Genomic DNA, 18,727 nt, shown 5'->3' with positions numbered 1-18,727 from the left:
GGAGGACAAACTGTCCAAACCTCCCCTCACACCCCCTCCCCTCCCGGAGACAGGAGGGGCCGTAGGTCTGCAGAAAGAAAAAAAAAAGAAAAAGAAAAACAATCGGGTGCTTTTCACATAAAAGCTGAAGCTGTAAAGGTCTACAAGACACGAAAAAGCCAACGTGGGGGAGCTGGTGACGTGGTGTCTATGAGGTCACGCTGCTTTGCCAGCTAATCAATCCTCTCCCTCCAGCACGTTGTCTGAAGGTCTCTGTCCTCCGGGAGTCGCTCCTTTGCTTCAGCAACACCAGCTGGTGAGGGGAGCATCTCCTCCATGTGTCCTCCCATGAGTCATGTCAGTGGACGGCCAGCGGCCCTCTGAGACTGAGGTAGAGAGACGGGGGCTGTGGTCAAGCGTCCCGCTTGGGGTCAGGGGTGCCATCAGATGTTGACCTTCACTCTGCTGTTTTCTTCACCCCCCCGACTTCTTTCCCTCCGTAGCACTGACCGCTAGTCCTCGTTCTCACTCTCTATTGGTGTGCTGTTGGTCTCTGGAAAGCGCACTGGAAGCTAAGGAGGGTAGAGGCGCGCTGCTTTGTCCTCAGTGCTTAGCAACGGGCCCAGCACTGTTGGGTCCCTCAGTAATGCTAATTAAATGAATGAACTGTTCAAACATCAGGGTACTTTCCCCTGTCCCACTCTAGTTCTTTCAACTAGATACTCTCGGCGAATACTAACGCATTGCACATTGCGGTATCCTAGAAGAAAAGTTTATCTTAGCACAAAATACGCACTGTTATCAGCATTTTCTTCAGCTAAGAAAAAGAAAGCTGTCTCATATTTTTAACCAAATAAGTCACGACTAAAGATAGGGTATTAGAAAAAAAAAGGGGGTCTTTTACTCTAAATTTCATGTCTATATCAAAGACAGAAATCCCAGGCTAATCAACAGGGCACTTTCTAGTATTTACCAAGATCACCCTTTGCTTTGGAAGACAGGTTGATTTATGTCTGATTTCTTGGAGGATTAAAACAGAATTATCCTTGCCCAGTATGCTCTGTCACTGGTTTGCATATAGCAATACAAAGTCATCTGTTAACTTTGTATGCGGATGTGTCTCAGAGCTTATAAAATAGATTGGTCCTTCACAACAAAAGCTTTCGTTTGGGAAACTTCCACCCGGTATGGTCAAGATCACACTTTTTGTATCTTGATGTTGCAATTAAGTATCATCAGGCTTTTCGGAAGTAAAGAGCCCCTTGTTCTGACCCACTTTGCACAATTTTCAGCCTGGGTCATCAGAAGGTCCCAGTGTGCCGGGCATTGGACCGCACAGCGTACCGTTGGGGGACCGCAAGGACCATTTAGTGATGGTCTCTGCCCCCTGGAATTTGCACAGCGAGAGGAAGCAGCACAGATTTACGGACACTCAGGTCCCCCGCAGCAAGAACTGTTGACTTTTCATTTGTAATCGGAGAAGCTTGGCAGCAGAAACCTGTTTTTTCTGGGTTTACCAGAACTGAACTAAAGTGGAAAATGTTATTTGCTTTAACGAAACAATTTACTCTTATGCAACCTTAAATTGTGTCAATCAAGCAAATAAAGGAAGAAAGCCTCATTTATAAAACTGGCTGCGTCTGGTTTCACTTCATTGCTTCTGGAGCTCCAAGCGGTGGAGGAAAAAAAAAAAATGAAGATTTTGTTGCTGGGTATTTTTCTATTTTTCTGTAGTACCACAGCCTGGGCAAAGGATAAGCATTATTACATTGGAATTATTGAAACAGCTTGGAACTATGCCCCTGACAATGAGGGAAGGACACTTATTTCAGTTGACACGTAAGTCCCTGTTTTTATTGCTTATAGATCCAATTTATAAATAATCAAAAAATTAAACCAACACAATGAAATATTGATTTAATTTGTTTTATACAGAAACTGCACTGTGTGGACTTGAAACCCAAAACATTTTAATAAATGCCCTCTAAACTCCTGTTTTGTTTTGTTATTTTGGGGTTTTTTCTTTTGCTAGTCTGCCCTACTCCAGCCCCCTTGGCCCTTAGGAATTGTGTGGGCTTACGCCCTCTGGGGTTGTTACAGTATCTCCCATCAGGGGTCAGTCCTTTTGTTTGTTGATGCAGATATTTGGTTAATTTAAATAATGACCATATAAAATTCTATGCTTATTGTAGAGCGTGTACTGATTATTATTGGTGAGGATAAACATTTTAATCCTTTAAACATCATTTATAGAAATCAAATACGAGTTGAACAAATAAGACAGTGCCTACTACTTGTTGGCTGACTGTGGACAGTTGATTGAATTTATCTCTCAGCTTCAGAATCCTACTCTGTAAAAGGAGGAAAATAAGGATTCCTACTAAGGTTGTTTGAAGAGTGGGTGCTAATAGAGCTCTTAATATTCAGTGCTTGGCACATGGTACATGTGCAAAAAGTGTGAGATATCTATTATGATAGCCCCCCAAACTCTGTGTGCTTAACTGTTCTGATGTTTCCGTTGAAAGCCTCTTATTCAAGCAGTGGTTACCACACAGAAAAACAAGGGTGGAATTGTGCACTTGAAACCTGTATCATTTTGTTAACCAGCGTCACCCTAATGAAGTCAATAAAAAGGAAAAACAAGCCAGAGCCTACTTCTCCTTGAAGTTTTTGTAATGCAAGTTTACGTACACTAAGGCCCTCGCTTTTAATGTTAATAAACATTTACCACCACATTGAAATTTTGCATTCCAAGACAATGTTCACTACATTTTAAAATGTATTCCCATGACCATCAGCTGCTAAGATTGTATCTTTAAAAATAGCTTCACAAGGATGCCAAATTTTATCATTGTTGACTGTTGATGGGCAGATACTATTCTTATTAATTTTATGTATGTTTGAAATTTCTCACAGTAAAAAATAAATGCATAGATGATAGTACTATCTAACTGTTGTTATTAGTTTAGTAATATCTAGCCAGGAAAATTTCTGACCGAAAAACAACTCACTGTAAATAAAACTAATTCATCTTACAATTATTTTTTTAAACCTAGTTTTGAGGTAGTGTTTTCTTCTTAGGACTATATAGCATATTCTCACAGTTTCACCAAAACCATTATTTTGTATGGATTCAATATTTTCCCTGATTAAATGTCATGTAAATTAGATGCATTTTTTATTAGGAAACCAGACACATAAAAAAAAAAAGTCAGATGCATTAATAATAAAAAAAAAAGTACTGTCTTACTCCATACTCCCAACCACCATCCTTCTGCCATTATTCATGATCAAAAGTCAAATTAGCTTTGCTTTAATAAAGAAAGTCCTAATTCTAGAAATTAAGAACAGAACAGAGAGGAAATTTGTTAAGAATTGTTTCTTGGGGCTGGGGGTGGGGATGGTAGGAAAAGAATTTCTTCCTCCTGTCTGTGCAAGGAAGGTTATGCAACATTGTATTGGTTTGATAATCCCCAGTGGCTTCAACAACAACCTAGAGTCACATAAACCCTAGAAGGCACTGTTTCCTCTGTGGTTTTTTTAAGAAATATATCTGAATAGTTAATATTGTCAACAAGAGCTTCAACAATGTTGCCAATATTATGTGGACAGCCGGCAAGGAAACAGGATTAATCCTGCAAACACAATGCCAACACCAAGGGTGAGCCAGGAAGTGGATTTTTCCAGGAGCCTCCGGACAAGCACCCAGCCCACACCTTGTGAAAACTTGAGCAGAGAACCCAGTCATGACCTGCCAGATTTCTGCCCCGCAGGGCTGTGCTGTAACAAATGAGTGTTGTTTTATGCTGCTGTGTAATAATTCGTGATGCAGCAATAGAAAACTTACCTGCTGTGTCTCAATTAGTGAAACCAGGAATCCAGAAACGTTTCACATCTATTACCCACATTTTAGTAACTGTGTATAAGCATCAACCGAGGTCACTTGAGTGCATTTTGAATATAGGGGAGAGAGGAGCATTATCATTATCTTACTAAAGGCAGGATAACATTTTTAAAAATTCCCCTACCATTAAAAAACAAAAACAAAAATACACACTCCTGGATTTGACCCTACTTGAAATTATAGGAATTGGTTATACAGTTATAGAAATTGGGGGATGGAAAGGAAAGATGTGATTACTGAAAGGGGGACATATCTATTCTAATGAAGAGAAGAGAGCATGTTACAATGGTCGATAGGAAGAACTACCATGAATGTGAATTATTTCTTGGTTCAAAGAACAGCTATAATAGATTCTTTTGATGGAATGTCTGACTGGCAAACTTCCTGCAAGCTTCCAGTAACTGACCCTTTGTCCCCAAGCTGAGCTCTTGTAATTAAATAGACATTTTCTAGTGACCCTTTGATGGTCACTGGGAGACAGAACATTAGCAAACACACCTCCCCCAAAGTGTCACATGATATGAACTATTTCTCAATTTGGTTAAGCCTTTAATTTGTTTCACCTCAAAAGACGAGATGTGAAACAGTCTGCATATTGCGAGCTATAGAAGAGCTCCGCATTTTAAAAACCCTGAGCATACGATGACTTCAGACCAATTATTTGAAAATCATTGTAGACAAAAAAAAATCCAAAAGCTTAGGCAACACTCCTTTTATTTCAAGAAATGATTAATAGTACAGGAGAATTTCAGTGCGATAAAAGCATTTTATCAAAGCTGACTCTATCGAAACAGGATGAGACTAAGTGCTTGAAAGCCATGTTCAGTAAATATAAATACATTATATATTATATAATAGTTGTATATATATTATATATAATGTAGATAATTGGGTCAGATCCTCTGGCAATAGAAGTGTGTACAGGCCCTAGAGACAAGTTTCTCTGGGGTTTAGATGCTCCTGTGAGACTGAGTGGTCCAGGCTCTCCTGCAGGGGCAGAGAGGGCTCCTCTCTCTGCCCTGGGAGCTTCGCAGGTGCGGCTGTGGCCTGCAGCTGCTACGCTCAACACCGGCTCCGGCTGCGGAGCCCCCGCTGCCGCACCACACCCAGCGGCCCTGCTCCTCGGCTCCGTGCTAAGGTTCAGTCTGATGTCCCATTCACCCCGCCACAGGCCTGGTCCCTGCCAGCTGGGGAAACAGACCCTGCCGTCCCTCTGTCTCACGCTCTCGAGGAATCCCACCACCTCCGGGGCTGCGCATCTGGGAGCCTTTTCCTTCACCTGGAGCCCCCCTACTCCAGCTCCCACTGAGCCCGGAGCAGCATCAGAGCTCACAGGTGGGGAGGACTTTCATCAACACCATGTCTGAACCCCAGCTCAGATGCTCAGAACCAGGCTCTGTGGGTTTGGGGCTCAAGACCTTATTTTTTATTTTATTTTTTTTTAATTTTTCTTGTATTTTTCTGAAGCGAGAAGCAGGGAGGCAGACAGACTCCTGCCTCTACCCGACCAGGATCCACCCGGCATGCCCACCGTGGGCAACGCTCTGCCCATCTGAGGCTGTTGCTCTGTTGCAACCAGAGATGTTCCAGCACCTGAGGCAGAGGCCATGGAGCCATCCTCAGTGCCCGGGCCAACTTTGTTCCAATGGAGCCTTAGCTGCGGGAGGGGAAGAGAGAGACAGAGAGGAAGGAGAGGGGGAGGGGTGGAGAAGCAGATGGGCGCTTCTCCTGTGTGCCCTGGCCGGGAATTAAACCCAGGACTTCCAGACGCTGGGCCAACACTGTACCGCTGAGCCAACTGGCCAGGGCCAAAACCTGACATTTTATCAAGGTCTTCAGTAAATTCTTATGCACAAGAAACCTTAAGAAAAATTTAAGCTAGAGCCCTAGGTTTTTTAAAAACGAAGTTTTTTAACTTGGCAGCAATGGAAGCCCGGAGCTCCCAGACTAGCCGTCTTCTCGTCTTGAGGAAAGGAAGGGAAAATACCTCTCACTCCTTCCGATGCCCGTACAGTGGAGGAAACGAGATGATGTCTGTTCCTCAGCCGGGTCATTTGGGGCCCCACAGGGGTTGAGTGGGAAGTGGAAAGGAGTCCGAGGTCCCTGAGACAAAGTGGTCAGTGCACATGCACACCCACCTCATCAGCCTGAGTGTCGGTTGTCCCCTGTGGGGACCTTGGCTGACGGCTGTGGACGAGCTTGCCCAAGTCCAGGGCTGAAGTCAGACCCCGCAAACCACTAGACGGCACTGCCCACTGAGCTCGCCCGGCTTCTCTGAAGGACGGTAACTCGAGAATCAGTTCCAAGATTTGAATACCAAACTCACTTTCACTTTCCTTTCTTCTTCTTCTTGTTTTTTTCCCTGGCTACTGTTTACCTTGGTGATATTTTGAATTGAATGTATTGGGGTGACATTGGTTAATAAAATTGCCGTATTTTTCGCTCCATAAGACGCACCACCTGACCATAAGACACACCTAGAGTGTTAAAGAAAAAAATAAGAAAAAAAAATATTCTGAATCAAATGATGTGTTAACATACATATTTAATAAAACACTGTATTTTTCGCTCCGTAAGACGCACCTTTTTTCCCCCAAAAGTGGATGGGAAAATGTCCATGCATCTTAGGGAACGAAAAATACGGTACCTAGATTTCAGGTGTGCAATTCTTTTTTTGAAAGATTTTATTTATTGATTTTAGAGAAAGGAGAGAGAGAAAGGGGGAGGAACAGAAAGTATCAACTCACGGTAGTTGCTTCTCGTGTGTGCCTTGACCCAGCAAGCCCAGGGTTTTGAACCTGCAACCTCTATATTCCAGGTCGATACTTTATCCGCAGGACCACCACAGGGGAGGCTCAGGCACACAGTTCTAGAACACATCATCGCACATGGTGCTGTGTGCTCACCACCCCAGTCATCTCCTTCCATCACCGTTTACCCCCCCCTGACCCTCTCCTACCTCCTTCTACCCCCCTTGCACTTTGCTAATATTTTTAGGAAAGTTTTAAGCACCTGTTCACCAGCCACTAATGAGAAGATAAACATTCAATGTTTAGGTATTCTTGGTAGCAAGGGACTTAAAAAGCACAAGGGTAATTTGAATCCAAAGGTAATTTTAAAACCCATACACATGGCACACATCCATTCCCATCGTGGTTTACTGCTATTAAAAGAAGAAAGAAAAGTGATAGAATTTAGCATCATTAATTTATTTTAATCTCAGAAAAATAGACACAGACATCCAAATGTCCAGACTGATTGCTTACAAACTCAAACTCTTCTAGTAGCTGAGAGAGGGATATCTTCTGTGAGAAATGTTTTCACGGCTCCATCTTCATATTTCACTTTAGTTTTATGACCGAGTCCGCAACGCTTCTGCGTCTTCATGTAAAAATCTTGTAGGAAATACTCCGGTAAGGTGCGTGGTATTTCTGCAGACCCTTTGCAGCTGGCTCTCTGCCCCACACCTGCGGTGGGACATCTCCTGTCGTAAACATCACGGGGCCGAATGCCAGCTCCCTTCTTCGTCCTCTGAGGGCCACCACTACAACCACAGTGTGATGATGGGGTCGGGTCATTCATTTCTCTTTGATTGTCATGTTACCTTCTCCTTCGCCCCCAGAAGTTTTGGGTTCTGACAGAGTGGCTGCCTTCTCTTCCTCTACAGGGAACAGTCCAATATCTATCTTCAAAACGGCCCTGATCGAATTGGAAGATCGTACAAGAAGGCCCTTTACGTTCAGTACACGGACGCGACCTTTAAGACGATGATTGAGAAACCTGTGTGGCTGGGCTTCCTAGGCCCTGTGATCAAAGCAGAGACTGGAGACACCGTGTACGTTCACTTGAAGAATTCCGCCTCTTGGCCCTACACTTTCCATTCCCACGGGATCGTTTACTACAAGGAGCACGAGGGTAAGCTCAGCTCCGGGGCTATCTGGACTTTCCTCTCACTTTTAATTTCTTTTTTCTTTGTATTTTTCTGAAGCTAGAAACGGGGAGAGACAGTCAGACAGATTCCCGCATGCGCGGGACCGGGATCCTCCCGGCACACCCACCAGGGGGCGACGCTCTGCCCACCAGGGGGCGATGCTCTGCCCCTCCAGGGCGTAGCTCTATTGCGACCAGAGCCACTCTAGTGCCTGGGGCAGAGGCCGAGGAGCCATCCCCAGCGCCCGGGCCATCTTTGCTCCAATGGAGCCTCAGCTGCGGGAGGGGAAGAGAGAGACAGAGAGGAAGGAGAGGGGGAGGGGTGGAGAAGCAGATGGACGCTTCTCCTGTGTGCCCTGGCCGGGAATTGAACCCGGGACTTCTGCACGCCAGGCCGATGCTCTACCACTGAGCCAACTGGCCAGGGCCCCTCTCACTTTTATAGGAGGAACACTTCTGAACCTCTAAGGTTATGGACTCCACTCCAACCCGGTTCCTCTGTGGTTTATCCCTGGAGTGTTTCATTCATAAGTGCTTTGGTTCCTCACGATAACGCTGTCTTCCTCGAGGGTGTGTTGTGTGCGTGGAATGTGGAGGTGATGGGATTTCTGGGTGGACACACACCGTGAGAGGCAGTGAGAGTGGGACTTCTGTCCCAGTGCCAGCTTCTTTCAGCCAAGACTCAGAAGAAGGCCAGCGAGCAGTGTGCACGGAGGCCAAGACAAGGCAGACACCCACAAGGGAGAAGCAGGGCTCAAGACAGCGACTGTCTTATCCTGGAAGACAGTAAACATACTGTGACCACTGTCACCTCCCATCCCGACTCGGGGTGAACTGTCACAGCTAAGGCGGTCTGGGTACTCTCACACATCTGCCAAAGGATGCATGTGGCTGGGTGACCCCAGAGTCACATCTGAGACCCAGTTAACCAAAAGGTCATCTGAATGTGCGACTTGGAAACCTTAGGTTTGGTGATTGTCATCTCGTCCTCAGGTCTTGATGATGATGATAACGATGACAAGAAGTCGGTGTTTTGTTGTGCATAAGAGCAAGGGCTTCAAAATAAACAGATCCAGGTGTGAGTGCCACCTTGCTTTTTACTGATGGGTGACCTTGGGCAAGTTACTCAACTTCTCTGTGCTCCAGTTTCCTCATGCGTCAAATAGGGGCAATGAGAGGACACAGTCAAGTCCCCGTACGTGTCAGCTCTGATCATACGCAACGGTGCTGAGGCCATTTTACCGGGCACTGAAATGATAAGGGTCCAGTCTGAAAATAAAAATTAGATTGGACACATTCCTTCTCTTCTTCTTTTTTAAAGACTTACGGTTTTAGCAAGTGAATGTTTTAATCACGTGGTTTGTTTCCTTTTTCTGAACCTAACAATTACATGCATGGCCTAGAGACTGACTACTAGCTTATTTTTCATTACAATTTTACGGTATACTAGTGGATCAATAATTTATAAGGGATAGTTACTGTATTGTGGCTATGTTACAAAAAAAGTTCATATCTTTTAGAGATACCTACTTGAGAATTTAGGAATGAAATAATACGATGTCTGGGGTTTGCTCTAAAATAATGAGACGGTGACGGGGCGACAAGAAGGGGTGGGGCACAGATGGACCAAGCCTGGCCGTGGTGACGGGGCGACAAGAAGGGGTGGGTACAGATGGACCAAGCCTGGCCATGGTTGATCCTTGTTGAAGTGGGCAGGTGGGTACATGGGTGTTCCTCCTAGTCCTCTCTCAACCTGGGCTCATGTTTGGAAAATTACAGAATTAAAAGTAAAATAATAATTTTAAAAAAACCCATGGTTACTTCAGAGACAAAAATCTGGTATCATATAAAACGCTTCATAGTCTAAGAGAGGACAGCCGTGTTTTCCTACTTCCAGACCATGACCCGAGGAGAACAAAAGTGGTTCTTTCCATTACAACCCAGAAGTCACTATGTTCCTGACGTACCTGTTACTGAAGACTCAGCCAAGTGTGAGAAATCGTGCTGCCCATTCTCTGTGAAGCTGCCAGACCCTCCAGCCTCTCATTCCTCCCTGCTCGAGTGGGACATCGCTGCGTCCCAAAGGGGGCACATTCTCGATGTCGAATGAGTGTTTACTGGGTCAGTTAGTTAGCGTCTGTTCTCTCACATAAGTTCCAACCAAGTTCAGTCGAGAACTCTATTGCCTGTCGCTTCCTAGGGGCCCTCTACCCTGACAACACCACAGAGCGTCACAGAGCCGATGACAAGGTACGCCCGGGGGAGCAGTACACGTACACGCTGCGCGCTACCCAGGAACACGGTCCCGCCGAGCAGGACGGCAACTGCGTGACCCGAATCTACCACTCGCACATCGACGCCCCGCGAGACATCGCCTCGGGGCTCATCGGCCCTCTAATACTGTGTAAAAAAGGTACGCTGTCTCATTATCGCGAGACATCGCCTCGGGGCTCATCGGCCCTCTAATACTGTGTAAAAAAAGTACGCTGTCTCATCATCGCCCGGGACATGTGACCAAGAGAAAGAGGCAGGGCAGGCAGCTTATTTCTTTTTTAATTCTTTTTTTTTTTTAAGATTTTATTTGTAGATTTGTAGATTTTAGGGCAGTGGGGGGTGGAGGGTGGAGCAGAAAGCATCAACTCACAGTAGTTGATGGCCAAGGCAGTTTATTCTTTTTTTTTTTTTTTTTTTTTTTTTTTTTTATTTATTTTTTCTGAAGCTGGAAACAGGGAGAGACAGACAGACTCCCGCATGCGCCCAACCGGGATCCACCTGGCACGCCCACCAGGTGGCGACGCTCTGTCCACCAGGGGGCGATGCTCTGCCCATCTGGGGCATCGCTCTGTTGCAACCAGAGCCACTCCAGTGCCTGGGGCAGAGGCCAAGGAGCCATCCTCAGCGCCCGGGCCATCTTTGCTCCAATGGAGCCTTGGCTGCGGGAGGGGAAGAGAGAGACAGAGAGGAAGGAGAGGGGGAGGGGTGGAGAAGCAGATGGATGCTTCTCCTGTGTGCCCTGGCCGGGAATCGAACCCAGGACTTCTGCACGCCAGGCCGACTCTCTACCACTGAGCCAACTGGCCAGGGCTGTTTATCCTGTAACTATAAGTTGAGTATTCTCTGTTGTGACTGAATAGGTCAGGCAGAGGCAGTGAGTCTAGAAAGAGAGGGAGAGAAGAGCAGGGCAGGAGAAGGAGAAGAAGGAGAAGTAGAAGAAGCACTCACACCCATTGCCTGAGCTCAAGGAAATACGCCGTCCTTGGGCTCAGAGGTGCTGCTGTCTCTAACTCCCAATGCTGCCGAAGACAGGTATGGCTATCCAGTGGGACTCCCTTCGGGGCGCTCCATGGGGCTGGATCTGTGGTGATCTGTTTGGTGTTGGTACATGCAGTATCAGCGTTTGTATTCCTACCATCCTGGAAAAGACAGCCCAGATCAAGAGCTTGAAATCTAATTCTTACTTGAACCATCATTACTCACCTTCCAAGTCTTGTCTTAGTTTGTGGCCCCACACACCAGAAGATGTATACACACAGCGTTGAATTCCAACGTCTACGTTTTGCCAAAAAAGCATTTAACAGTTAGGTGGCTAGTGAACATCCAAATATATGAGTGTCTGCCTCGCTTGGCATGCTGAACACGACACTTCCTAAGTGTGTTCCAATTCTGTAAAACAGGAGTGACTAGTCCAGATTGGTGGTTTATTAGGAAAATAAATAGTAAAAAAAATTTAAAACTATTAATGATGTGTTAAAACACACGCTAAAGACTAAGTTATGCTCAAAAGCAATTTGCATTTCAGATACTCTGGATAAAGAAAAAGAAAAAAATATTGACCAAGAATTTGTGGTGATGTTTTCTGTGGTGGATGAAAACCTCAGCTGGTACCTCGATGACAACATTGAAGCCTACTGCTCCGAACCCGAGAGAGTTGACCGAGACAGTGAGGACTTCCAGGAGAGTAACAGGATGTATTGTAAGATCACCAAAGATATGTGAACTCTATCGCACTTTTCTTCATCCATGACTTCTGCTAGGTTTGGCTCCTCGTAGGAATAAGTAGTTTCAGGTCTGTGACTCTGATAACAAATCATACTGGACATGCCACTTCATATTTAGCTAAACAGATCAATTCAAAACTCTAAGACAGGGGTCCCCAAACTACGGCCGGGGGCCACATACAGCCCTCTGAGGCCATTTATCCGGCCCCCGCCGCACTTCCACATCTTTCATTGGTGGTCAGTGAGAGGAGTACAGGATGCAGATGCTGTGCAGAGGCCGCAAAGCGCGGCGTTGCTCACGTACAGTACTACTTCCGGTGACGCGGGACGCACACCTCACAGCTCCAGAAGCACGTCACATCACTTGTTATGGCTAGCAGTGATAAATATGGAACCAGATATTGACCATCTCATTAGCCAAAAGCAGGCCCATAGTTCCCATTGAAATACTGGTCAGTTTGTTGATTTAAATTTACTTGTTCTTTATTTTAAATATTGTATTTGTTCCCGTTTTGTTTTTTTACTTTAAAATAAGATATGTGCAGTGTGCATAAGGATTTGTTCATAGTTTTTTTTTTATAGTCCGACCCTCCAATGGTCTGAGGGACAGTGAACTGGCCCCCTGTGTAAAAAGTTTGGGGACCCCTGCTTTAAGACAGGTAAAGCCAGATTCACCACATTGTTCCCAAACTGGGGTCGAGATTCAATAGCATCCATTATGGATTGATGCGTGTGTATATTACAGTTCATATTTATTCTCCAAACTCATTCTAAAAAGCATTTGAGGCAGCTTATAATTATGAAACGAAAAGCTTAAAATTATGCTTCTATTGTAAAGCCTTGACCTAGGTTTAGGGAAATCGTGCCAATGTTATTTATTTTACACATACATTGTTTTGTATGTTTCAGTTCACTTCATTTCTTCCAGAAATGTTTTCTGTACTGCCTAGGCTTCTCTCTAATTCTCAGAGACCAAATAATGAGCTCAGTAAGGTTTCCTTCCTATCACTCAGAATTTGCAAAATCCCTTTACGCCAACTAGACGGGTAAGTTTTGGGTTTTGGTTATGGGGCTATGCCTCTTCAAAATAACTTTTACTAAGAAAACGGAAGGTACAAAAATAACTGTACTGCCGAAGCAGAAGACTTCTTAACCAAGTACAGGTCTCCGTTTCCAACTCTGGCTTATTCTGGCTGGAAGATCCTCTCTCTGTACTTTAATCCTGCCTCTGTTATGTGTCAATACAAACGTGTTTATAAAAAGATTCTCAAAATTCTAGTCTGAAGAAGTCTCCGGTTCAGTACCTCGGTGGCACGGGCCGCTTTCACGGACTCCCCAGAACCAATCTCCACCTACTTCCAGGATCACCCCGTTTGAACAGTGACCTTAAGTTTCTTCAAAGTGTCTTGGGCCATTTCGCTTCTAAATATTATTAAGTCTTTGTGGCTCTGGTCAGTGGTCCCTACTGCCCTGTCCCTGTACTTTTTCTTTCTCCGTATCTCTTCTAATTTTGTCTTCCAATCCTAAAAAAAAAACACATTTCACTTTACAGTAGAAAAATTCTGATAAAAAGAAATCACCCATACTACCACCAACAACATAATTAATGATCGACAACTAAAGAACCATCGTCTTTTTTCTATTCACTATATGTATGTTGTGTATATATGCACAAATTTGCATTTACAAATAAACACACGTACATACCAAAGTGTACAGTTTATAACAAAAAGAGCAAACGGGCTTCCTCTTCAGTGTTGCGTTCATCTACTAGTACTATGTCGACAAGAATCATGAAGCTGAATTTAGGTACAAAATTAAAGAGTGCTGTGATTGATTAGTCATGTCTGCTCTGGGTTTGAGAGGCGGGAGGAATAGCAGCACACAAGCCAGGTTTTATCTATCGCTAATTGATCTGTTTCGGTAGAGGTGGCCGTCACTATCCCAGGCACTAATGTCTGTTCGTCGCGATCTCTACGCTTGACTTACAGCTGTGAATGGATATGCTTTTGGAACTCTCCCAGGACTCTCCATGTGTGCAGAGGACAGAGTGAGATGGTATCTTTTCGGTATGGGGAATGAAGTTGACGTGCATGCAGCTTTCTTCCATGGCCAAACACTGACAAACAAGAACTACCGTATTGATACAATCAATCTCTTTCCTGCTACCTTTTCTGATGCTTTGATGGTGGCCCACAGCCCTGGAGAGTGGATGCTTAGCTGTCAGAATCTAAACCATCTGAAAGGTAGGACATCTTTCCCTGAAGTTAGCTGTCAGCTAAAATAAAAAAAAAAGAGTCGTGTCTCAGTTGCATTACTAATGGAGTCATCATTAAGAATCAGAAAATAAAAAACAACAACAACAAAAAAAACCAAAAAGTAAAAGCTAAATATCTTTGGAATGATACAAACTTTGAACTGGTAACTTAATTTTTCTTATGATTGTATGCATCATAATGTAACAAAAAAAGACTAAAAGACTGGAAAGTTTATTAAAGCAATAAAATCTGAAAATATATTAATTTTGGGGAAAGAATAATTGTCTTGAAAGCATAATACTGCCCTCAAAGTATAGTACTTTAGTCACTCAGTTTGTAAAATATATCTATACAATATTGGGAGCACCATCATACTTGTATATCATGCTGAAATTAGCCTGCTTTTTTACTTGGTTCTATCCAGTAGAGCCAGTTTGTTTTTTATTTGCACCCACAGCTATTCCTTGGTTTAGCTGGATAAATCCCTTCTCCATCCCTTTCCTATAATGTGATCAAACATTCCTAGTTTTGGAAAAATATTAGTTTGTGATATTGGTCCCCCGAGGAAAGGACGTTTAATCTGAATCTTGGGCTGTGTTACTTTGACCTTCAGACATAGTCTCACAGAGCAAGTGTGACCTTGGCAGCAGAAGGCCTAGAGCAGCAGGTACACAGCCATTTGGTGGGAGAGAGCAAGAATTACCGATGCTCATGCTATTCCATCCACTCTGCCTCCTCTGCATCTTCAAATACTGCCGAGCCTCTCTTCTTCACTTACCTGTTAACGTCTCTTTGTTTCTCATCAAAAGACCTCCTAAATGAAAGCCCACAGAAACTTGTCCTATATTTGTATATATTTTTAAAGTGAGAGTAGGGGAGACACAGACTCCCATATGCACCCCAACCAAGATCCACCTTGCAACCCCCATCTAGGGCAGATGCTCTGCCCATCTGGGGCCATGCTTGCAACTGAGCTATATTTTTAGCACCTGAGGTGGAGGCTTCATGGAACCATCCTCAGCGCCTGGGGCTGATGTGCTCAAATCAATTGAGCCATGGCTGCGGAAGGAGAAGAGAAAGACAGAGACAGAAGGGGAGGGGGAAAGGTGGAGAAGCAGATGGGCGCTTCTCCTGTGTGCCCTGATTGGGAATTGAACCTGGGACTTCCACAGGCAGGGTCAACACTCTACCACTGAGCTAACTGGCCAGGGCCTGGTCCCATATTTTAAAAAATACTGACTAATATCTCTTCTCTATGTTGGTTGTATAGAGAAGTTTAAAAAAAAAAAAATGACTGCTTGAATTTTCCTGTAGTAGTAATGTATTTAGAGGTGTTTGCTCTAGTCTGTAATACCGTTTCTAGCTGTCTATGGCTTCAATTCCCTTCTGCCTTTCACCGGCCGTGTTTACAAGGCAACGGGAGAGGGACACTCTGGCTCCATTAACAGCTCTTTTCCTGTGTGGTCTGCAGCTGGCTTGCAGGCCTTTTTCCAGGTGCGAGACTGTCACAAGCCCTCATCAGAAGAAAGTATTCGCGGGAAGCATGTGAGACACTACTACATTGCCGCGGAGGAAATCACCTGGAACTATGCGCCCTCTGGCACGGACACCTTCACCGAAGACAGGTTAACAGAACCTGGGAGGTAATTCAGAATACAAGGCCATTCCTCGCAAATAGGGCTCCCCTTTAAAAAATACCATCAGGTGTTCGTTTGGAAATTAAAACTTTAATCGGCGCTTTACATTAACTAGTTTGCTGAATGTTTATTAAGGTATTTGGGATGAGTCTAAGCAAACTGGCATTTCTCTTATGATTAAGGGATGTCGAACATCTTTTCACATGCTTGTTGGCCATTTATAGAAATGTTTATTCAAGTCCTTTGCTCATTTTTTTAATCGGGTGGTCATGTTGCTGTTGAGTTATAAGAGTTTGTTATATATTCAGGGGACAGTAAGCCCTTACCAGGTGTATGCTTTGCAGATGCCGTCTCCCATTCTGCAGATGTTGTGGTCACTGTCTTGATCAGGTCCTTTGGTGCACACAAGCTGCTCCTTGTGCGGGTCTGGTGACTTCCACAGCCTCCCGGCCATTCTTCCGGTCCCTGCCTTCCTTTCCTGCTCCCATTGTGGACTTTCAAAAAGGTCCATGAGGTTGTGCCACCTCCCTGCTTCAGGTCTCCACTCCAATACTGCCTCTACAGAGAGGCTTTGTTGGCCATTCAACTACTTAGAAAGCTTTAGGGGTTTACTCAACAACACACCAGTCAGGAGCTGGTCTGGCTCCAGCCAGGGGACTCCTGAAGCAGACATGGAAGGTCCAGGTGGCCTGCTGTCAGATGCATGGACTCTTTTTTTTGTGTGTGTGTATATGTGTGTGTGTGTGTGTGTGTGTGTATACACACACACACACACACACATATATATAGTATTTTTCTGTAGTGAGAAGTGGAGAGGCAGAGAGACAGACTCCCACATGAGCCTAACCAGGGTCCACCCAGCATGCCCACCAGGGGGCGATGCTCTGCCCATCTGGGGTGTTGCTCTGTTGCAACCGGAGCCATTCTAGCGCCTAAGGCGAAGGCAATGGAGCCGTCCTCAGCACCAGGGTCAACTTTGCTCCAATGGAGCCTTGGCTGCGGGAGGAAAAAAGAGAGACAGAGAGCAAGGAGAGGGGGAGGGGTGGAGAAGCAGATGGGCGCTTCTCTTGTGTGTCCTGGCTGAGAATCGAACCTGAGACTTCCACATGCCAGGCCCGATGTTCTACCACTGAGCCAACCAGTCAGGCCATATGCACTGACTGTTAGAACTGCATCTCTGACCCAGAAGGCTCCTAGAAATCATGGATTTGCATTTCAAACTGCTTAAATGGACACCTCAGTCAGATGAGGCTTCTCCAAATCAATATGGCCAAACCTGAACCCATTCTCTTCCCCACAAATCTGAGGGGTGATACTACTCTCTGTGAGTGGTACCACCGTCCATCTACCAAGCCTCAAATCTGAGCTCCAGCCTTGACTCCCTCCCTCCTTCGCCAATCCCTTCTTCTTCTCTCATCACAAGCTGTCTCACTCGAGCCTAAACACCTCTGAAGGCTGTTCCTCTCTGTCCTCTTTGCCAAGACCTCTGAAGTCATTGCTGCCCCTCCTGCTGGGTCCCCCTACAGCCTGGCATGTCCTACCACGTCCTCCAGGCAGCAGCCCAAGTGATCCTACTAAGATGTGAATCCTCGCCTGACCAGGCGGTGGCTCAGTGGATAGAGCGTCGGACTGGGACGCGGAGGACCGAGGTTCGAAACCCTAAGGTCGCCAGCTTGAGTGCGGGCTCATCCGCCTTGAGTGTGGGCTCACTAGCTTGAGCCCTAGTTCGCTGGCTTGAGCAAGGGGTCACTCCATCTGCTGTAGACCCCTGGTCAAGGCACATATGAGAAAGCAATCAATGATAAGCTAAGGAGCTGTGATCAATTGATCCTTTTCATCTCTCTCCCTTCCTGTCTGTCTGTCCCTATCTGTCCTATCTGTCCCTCTCTCTGACTCTCTCTCTGTCTCTGTCACACAAAAATAAATAAATAAAAGATGAGACTCCTCAATGCTTCATCTTCCCAAGCTTCTCCCTGCCTTGGGATGGAGCACAGACACCTCCATGAGTGCTTCCTGCCCGTCCCTCACCCACCCACCCCCCACTCCTCCACCCTGCCCCTGCGCCCTGTGCTGCTGTCCATTGTGTGCAACACACACAGTCAGTCTCTCCCCCGAGCCTCCCCACAGGCTGTGTCCTGCTTGTGAACACTGCCCCACCCTCCCTACCAAACTCACGCCATCTTTTTTTTTTATTTCTCTGAAGCTGGAAACGGGGAGGCAGTCAGACAGACTCCCGCATGCGCCTGACCGGGATCCACCCGGCACGCCCACCAGGGGGCGATGCTCTGCCCATCTGGGGCGTTGCTCTGTTGCAACCAGAGCCATTCTAGTGCCTGAGGCAGAGGCCACAGAGCCATCCTCAACCCCCGGGCCAACTTTGCTCCAATGGAGCCTTGGCTGCGGGAGGGGAAGAGAGAGATAGAGAGGAAGGAGAGGGGGAGGGGTGGAGAAGCAGATGGGTGCTTCTCCTGTGTGCCCCAGCCGGGAATCGAACCCGGGACTCCCGCACGCCAGGCCGACGCTCTACCACTGAGCCACGTCATCTTTTTAACAGCACTTCTCCCTCTCGATAGTTTTTGAAAATCACGTCCTCTGGAAGCCTTTGGGGCCTCTCTCCACCATGTTCCCCAATGCCAGGAGCACTGCTCCATAACACCCAGGCTAACTCCCTGCGCTTACAGGGAGGGGTTCCTGGTCTGTCTTCCTGGGTGGCTGTCAGGTTCACCCGGACAGGGACGGGACCGGCTTGCTTATGGTTCTGTCGTCAGCACAGGACAGAGGTCCTAGCTTACACCAAGTGTTTCACACCGTTGTCAAATAAAAGAAGAATGGGTGTGAAGTCAGGTGCCTTTCTAAGATTGGATATCTTCATTTGTCACAAGGGAAGAATATTCCTGACTTTGTTGCGTTTCCCTGGGAGTTTCAGAAAATAAATAAAAGCTCCCGATCGCCTGGTTAGTGCTGACACCCAATAAGCAGCAACTACTGTACTTTTAAGCATTCCAGTCACTTGTTTAAAGA

The 18,727-nt window shown here is 45.7% G+C and overlaps 1 protein-coding gene across 4 annotated transcripts in view; it reads left to right on the top strand.

The window, feature by feature from the left end:
* The first annotated feature begins 1,464 nt into the window (after positions 1–1,464).
* The window catches only part of CP (ceruloplasmin), a 63,327-nt gene continuing 46,064 nt past the window's right edge, over positions 1,465–18,727 (top strand). For 2 of the 4 annotated variants that reach the window (XM_066240828.1, XM_066240829.1), the window contains exons 1-6: positions 1,469–1,818; positions 7,551–7,798; positions 10,014–10,226; positions 11,613–11,786; positions 13,803–14,057; positions 15,541–15,712. In XM_066240828.1, coding sequence (XP_066096925.1) covers positions 1,673–1,818; positions 7,551–7,798; positions 10,014–10,226; positions 11,613–11,786; positions 13,803–14,057; positions 15,541–15,712 — 1,208 coding nt within the window. In that variant the 5' untranslated portion in view covers positions 1,469–1,672. Of the gene's footprint in view, positions 1,819–7,550; positions 7,799–10,013; positions 10,227–11,612; positions 11,787–13,802; positions 14,058–15,540; positions 15,713–18,727 lie in introns of all 4 variants that reach the window. The other 2 variants (XM_066240830.1, XM_066240831.1) reach the window with 2 other exon arrangements.

This window comes from Saccopteryx bilineata, chromosome 8 (assembly GCF_036850765.1).
Source record: "Saccopteryx bilineata isolate mSacBil1 chromosome 8, mSacBil1_pri_phased_curated, whole genome shotgun sequence".
Taxonomy (NCBI): Eukaryota; Metazoa; Chordata; class Mammalia; order Chiroptera; family Emballonuridae; genus Saccopteryx; species Saccopteryx bilineata.
This window is presented reverse-complemented; position numbering and strand designations above follow the sequence as displayed.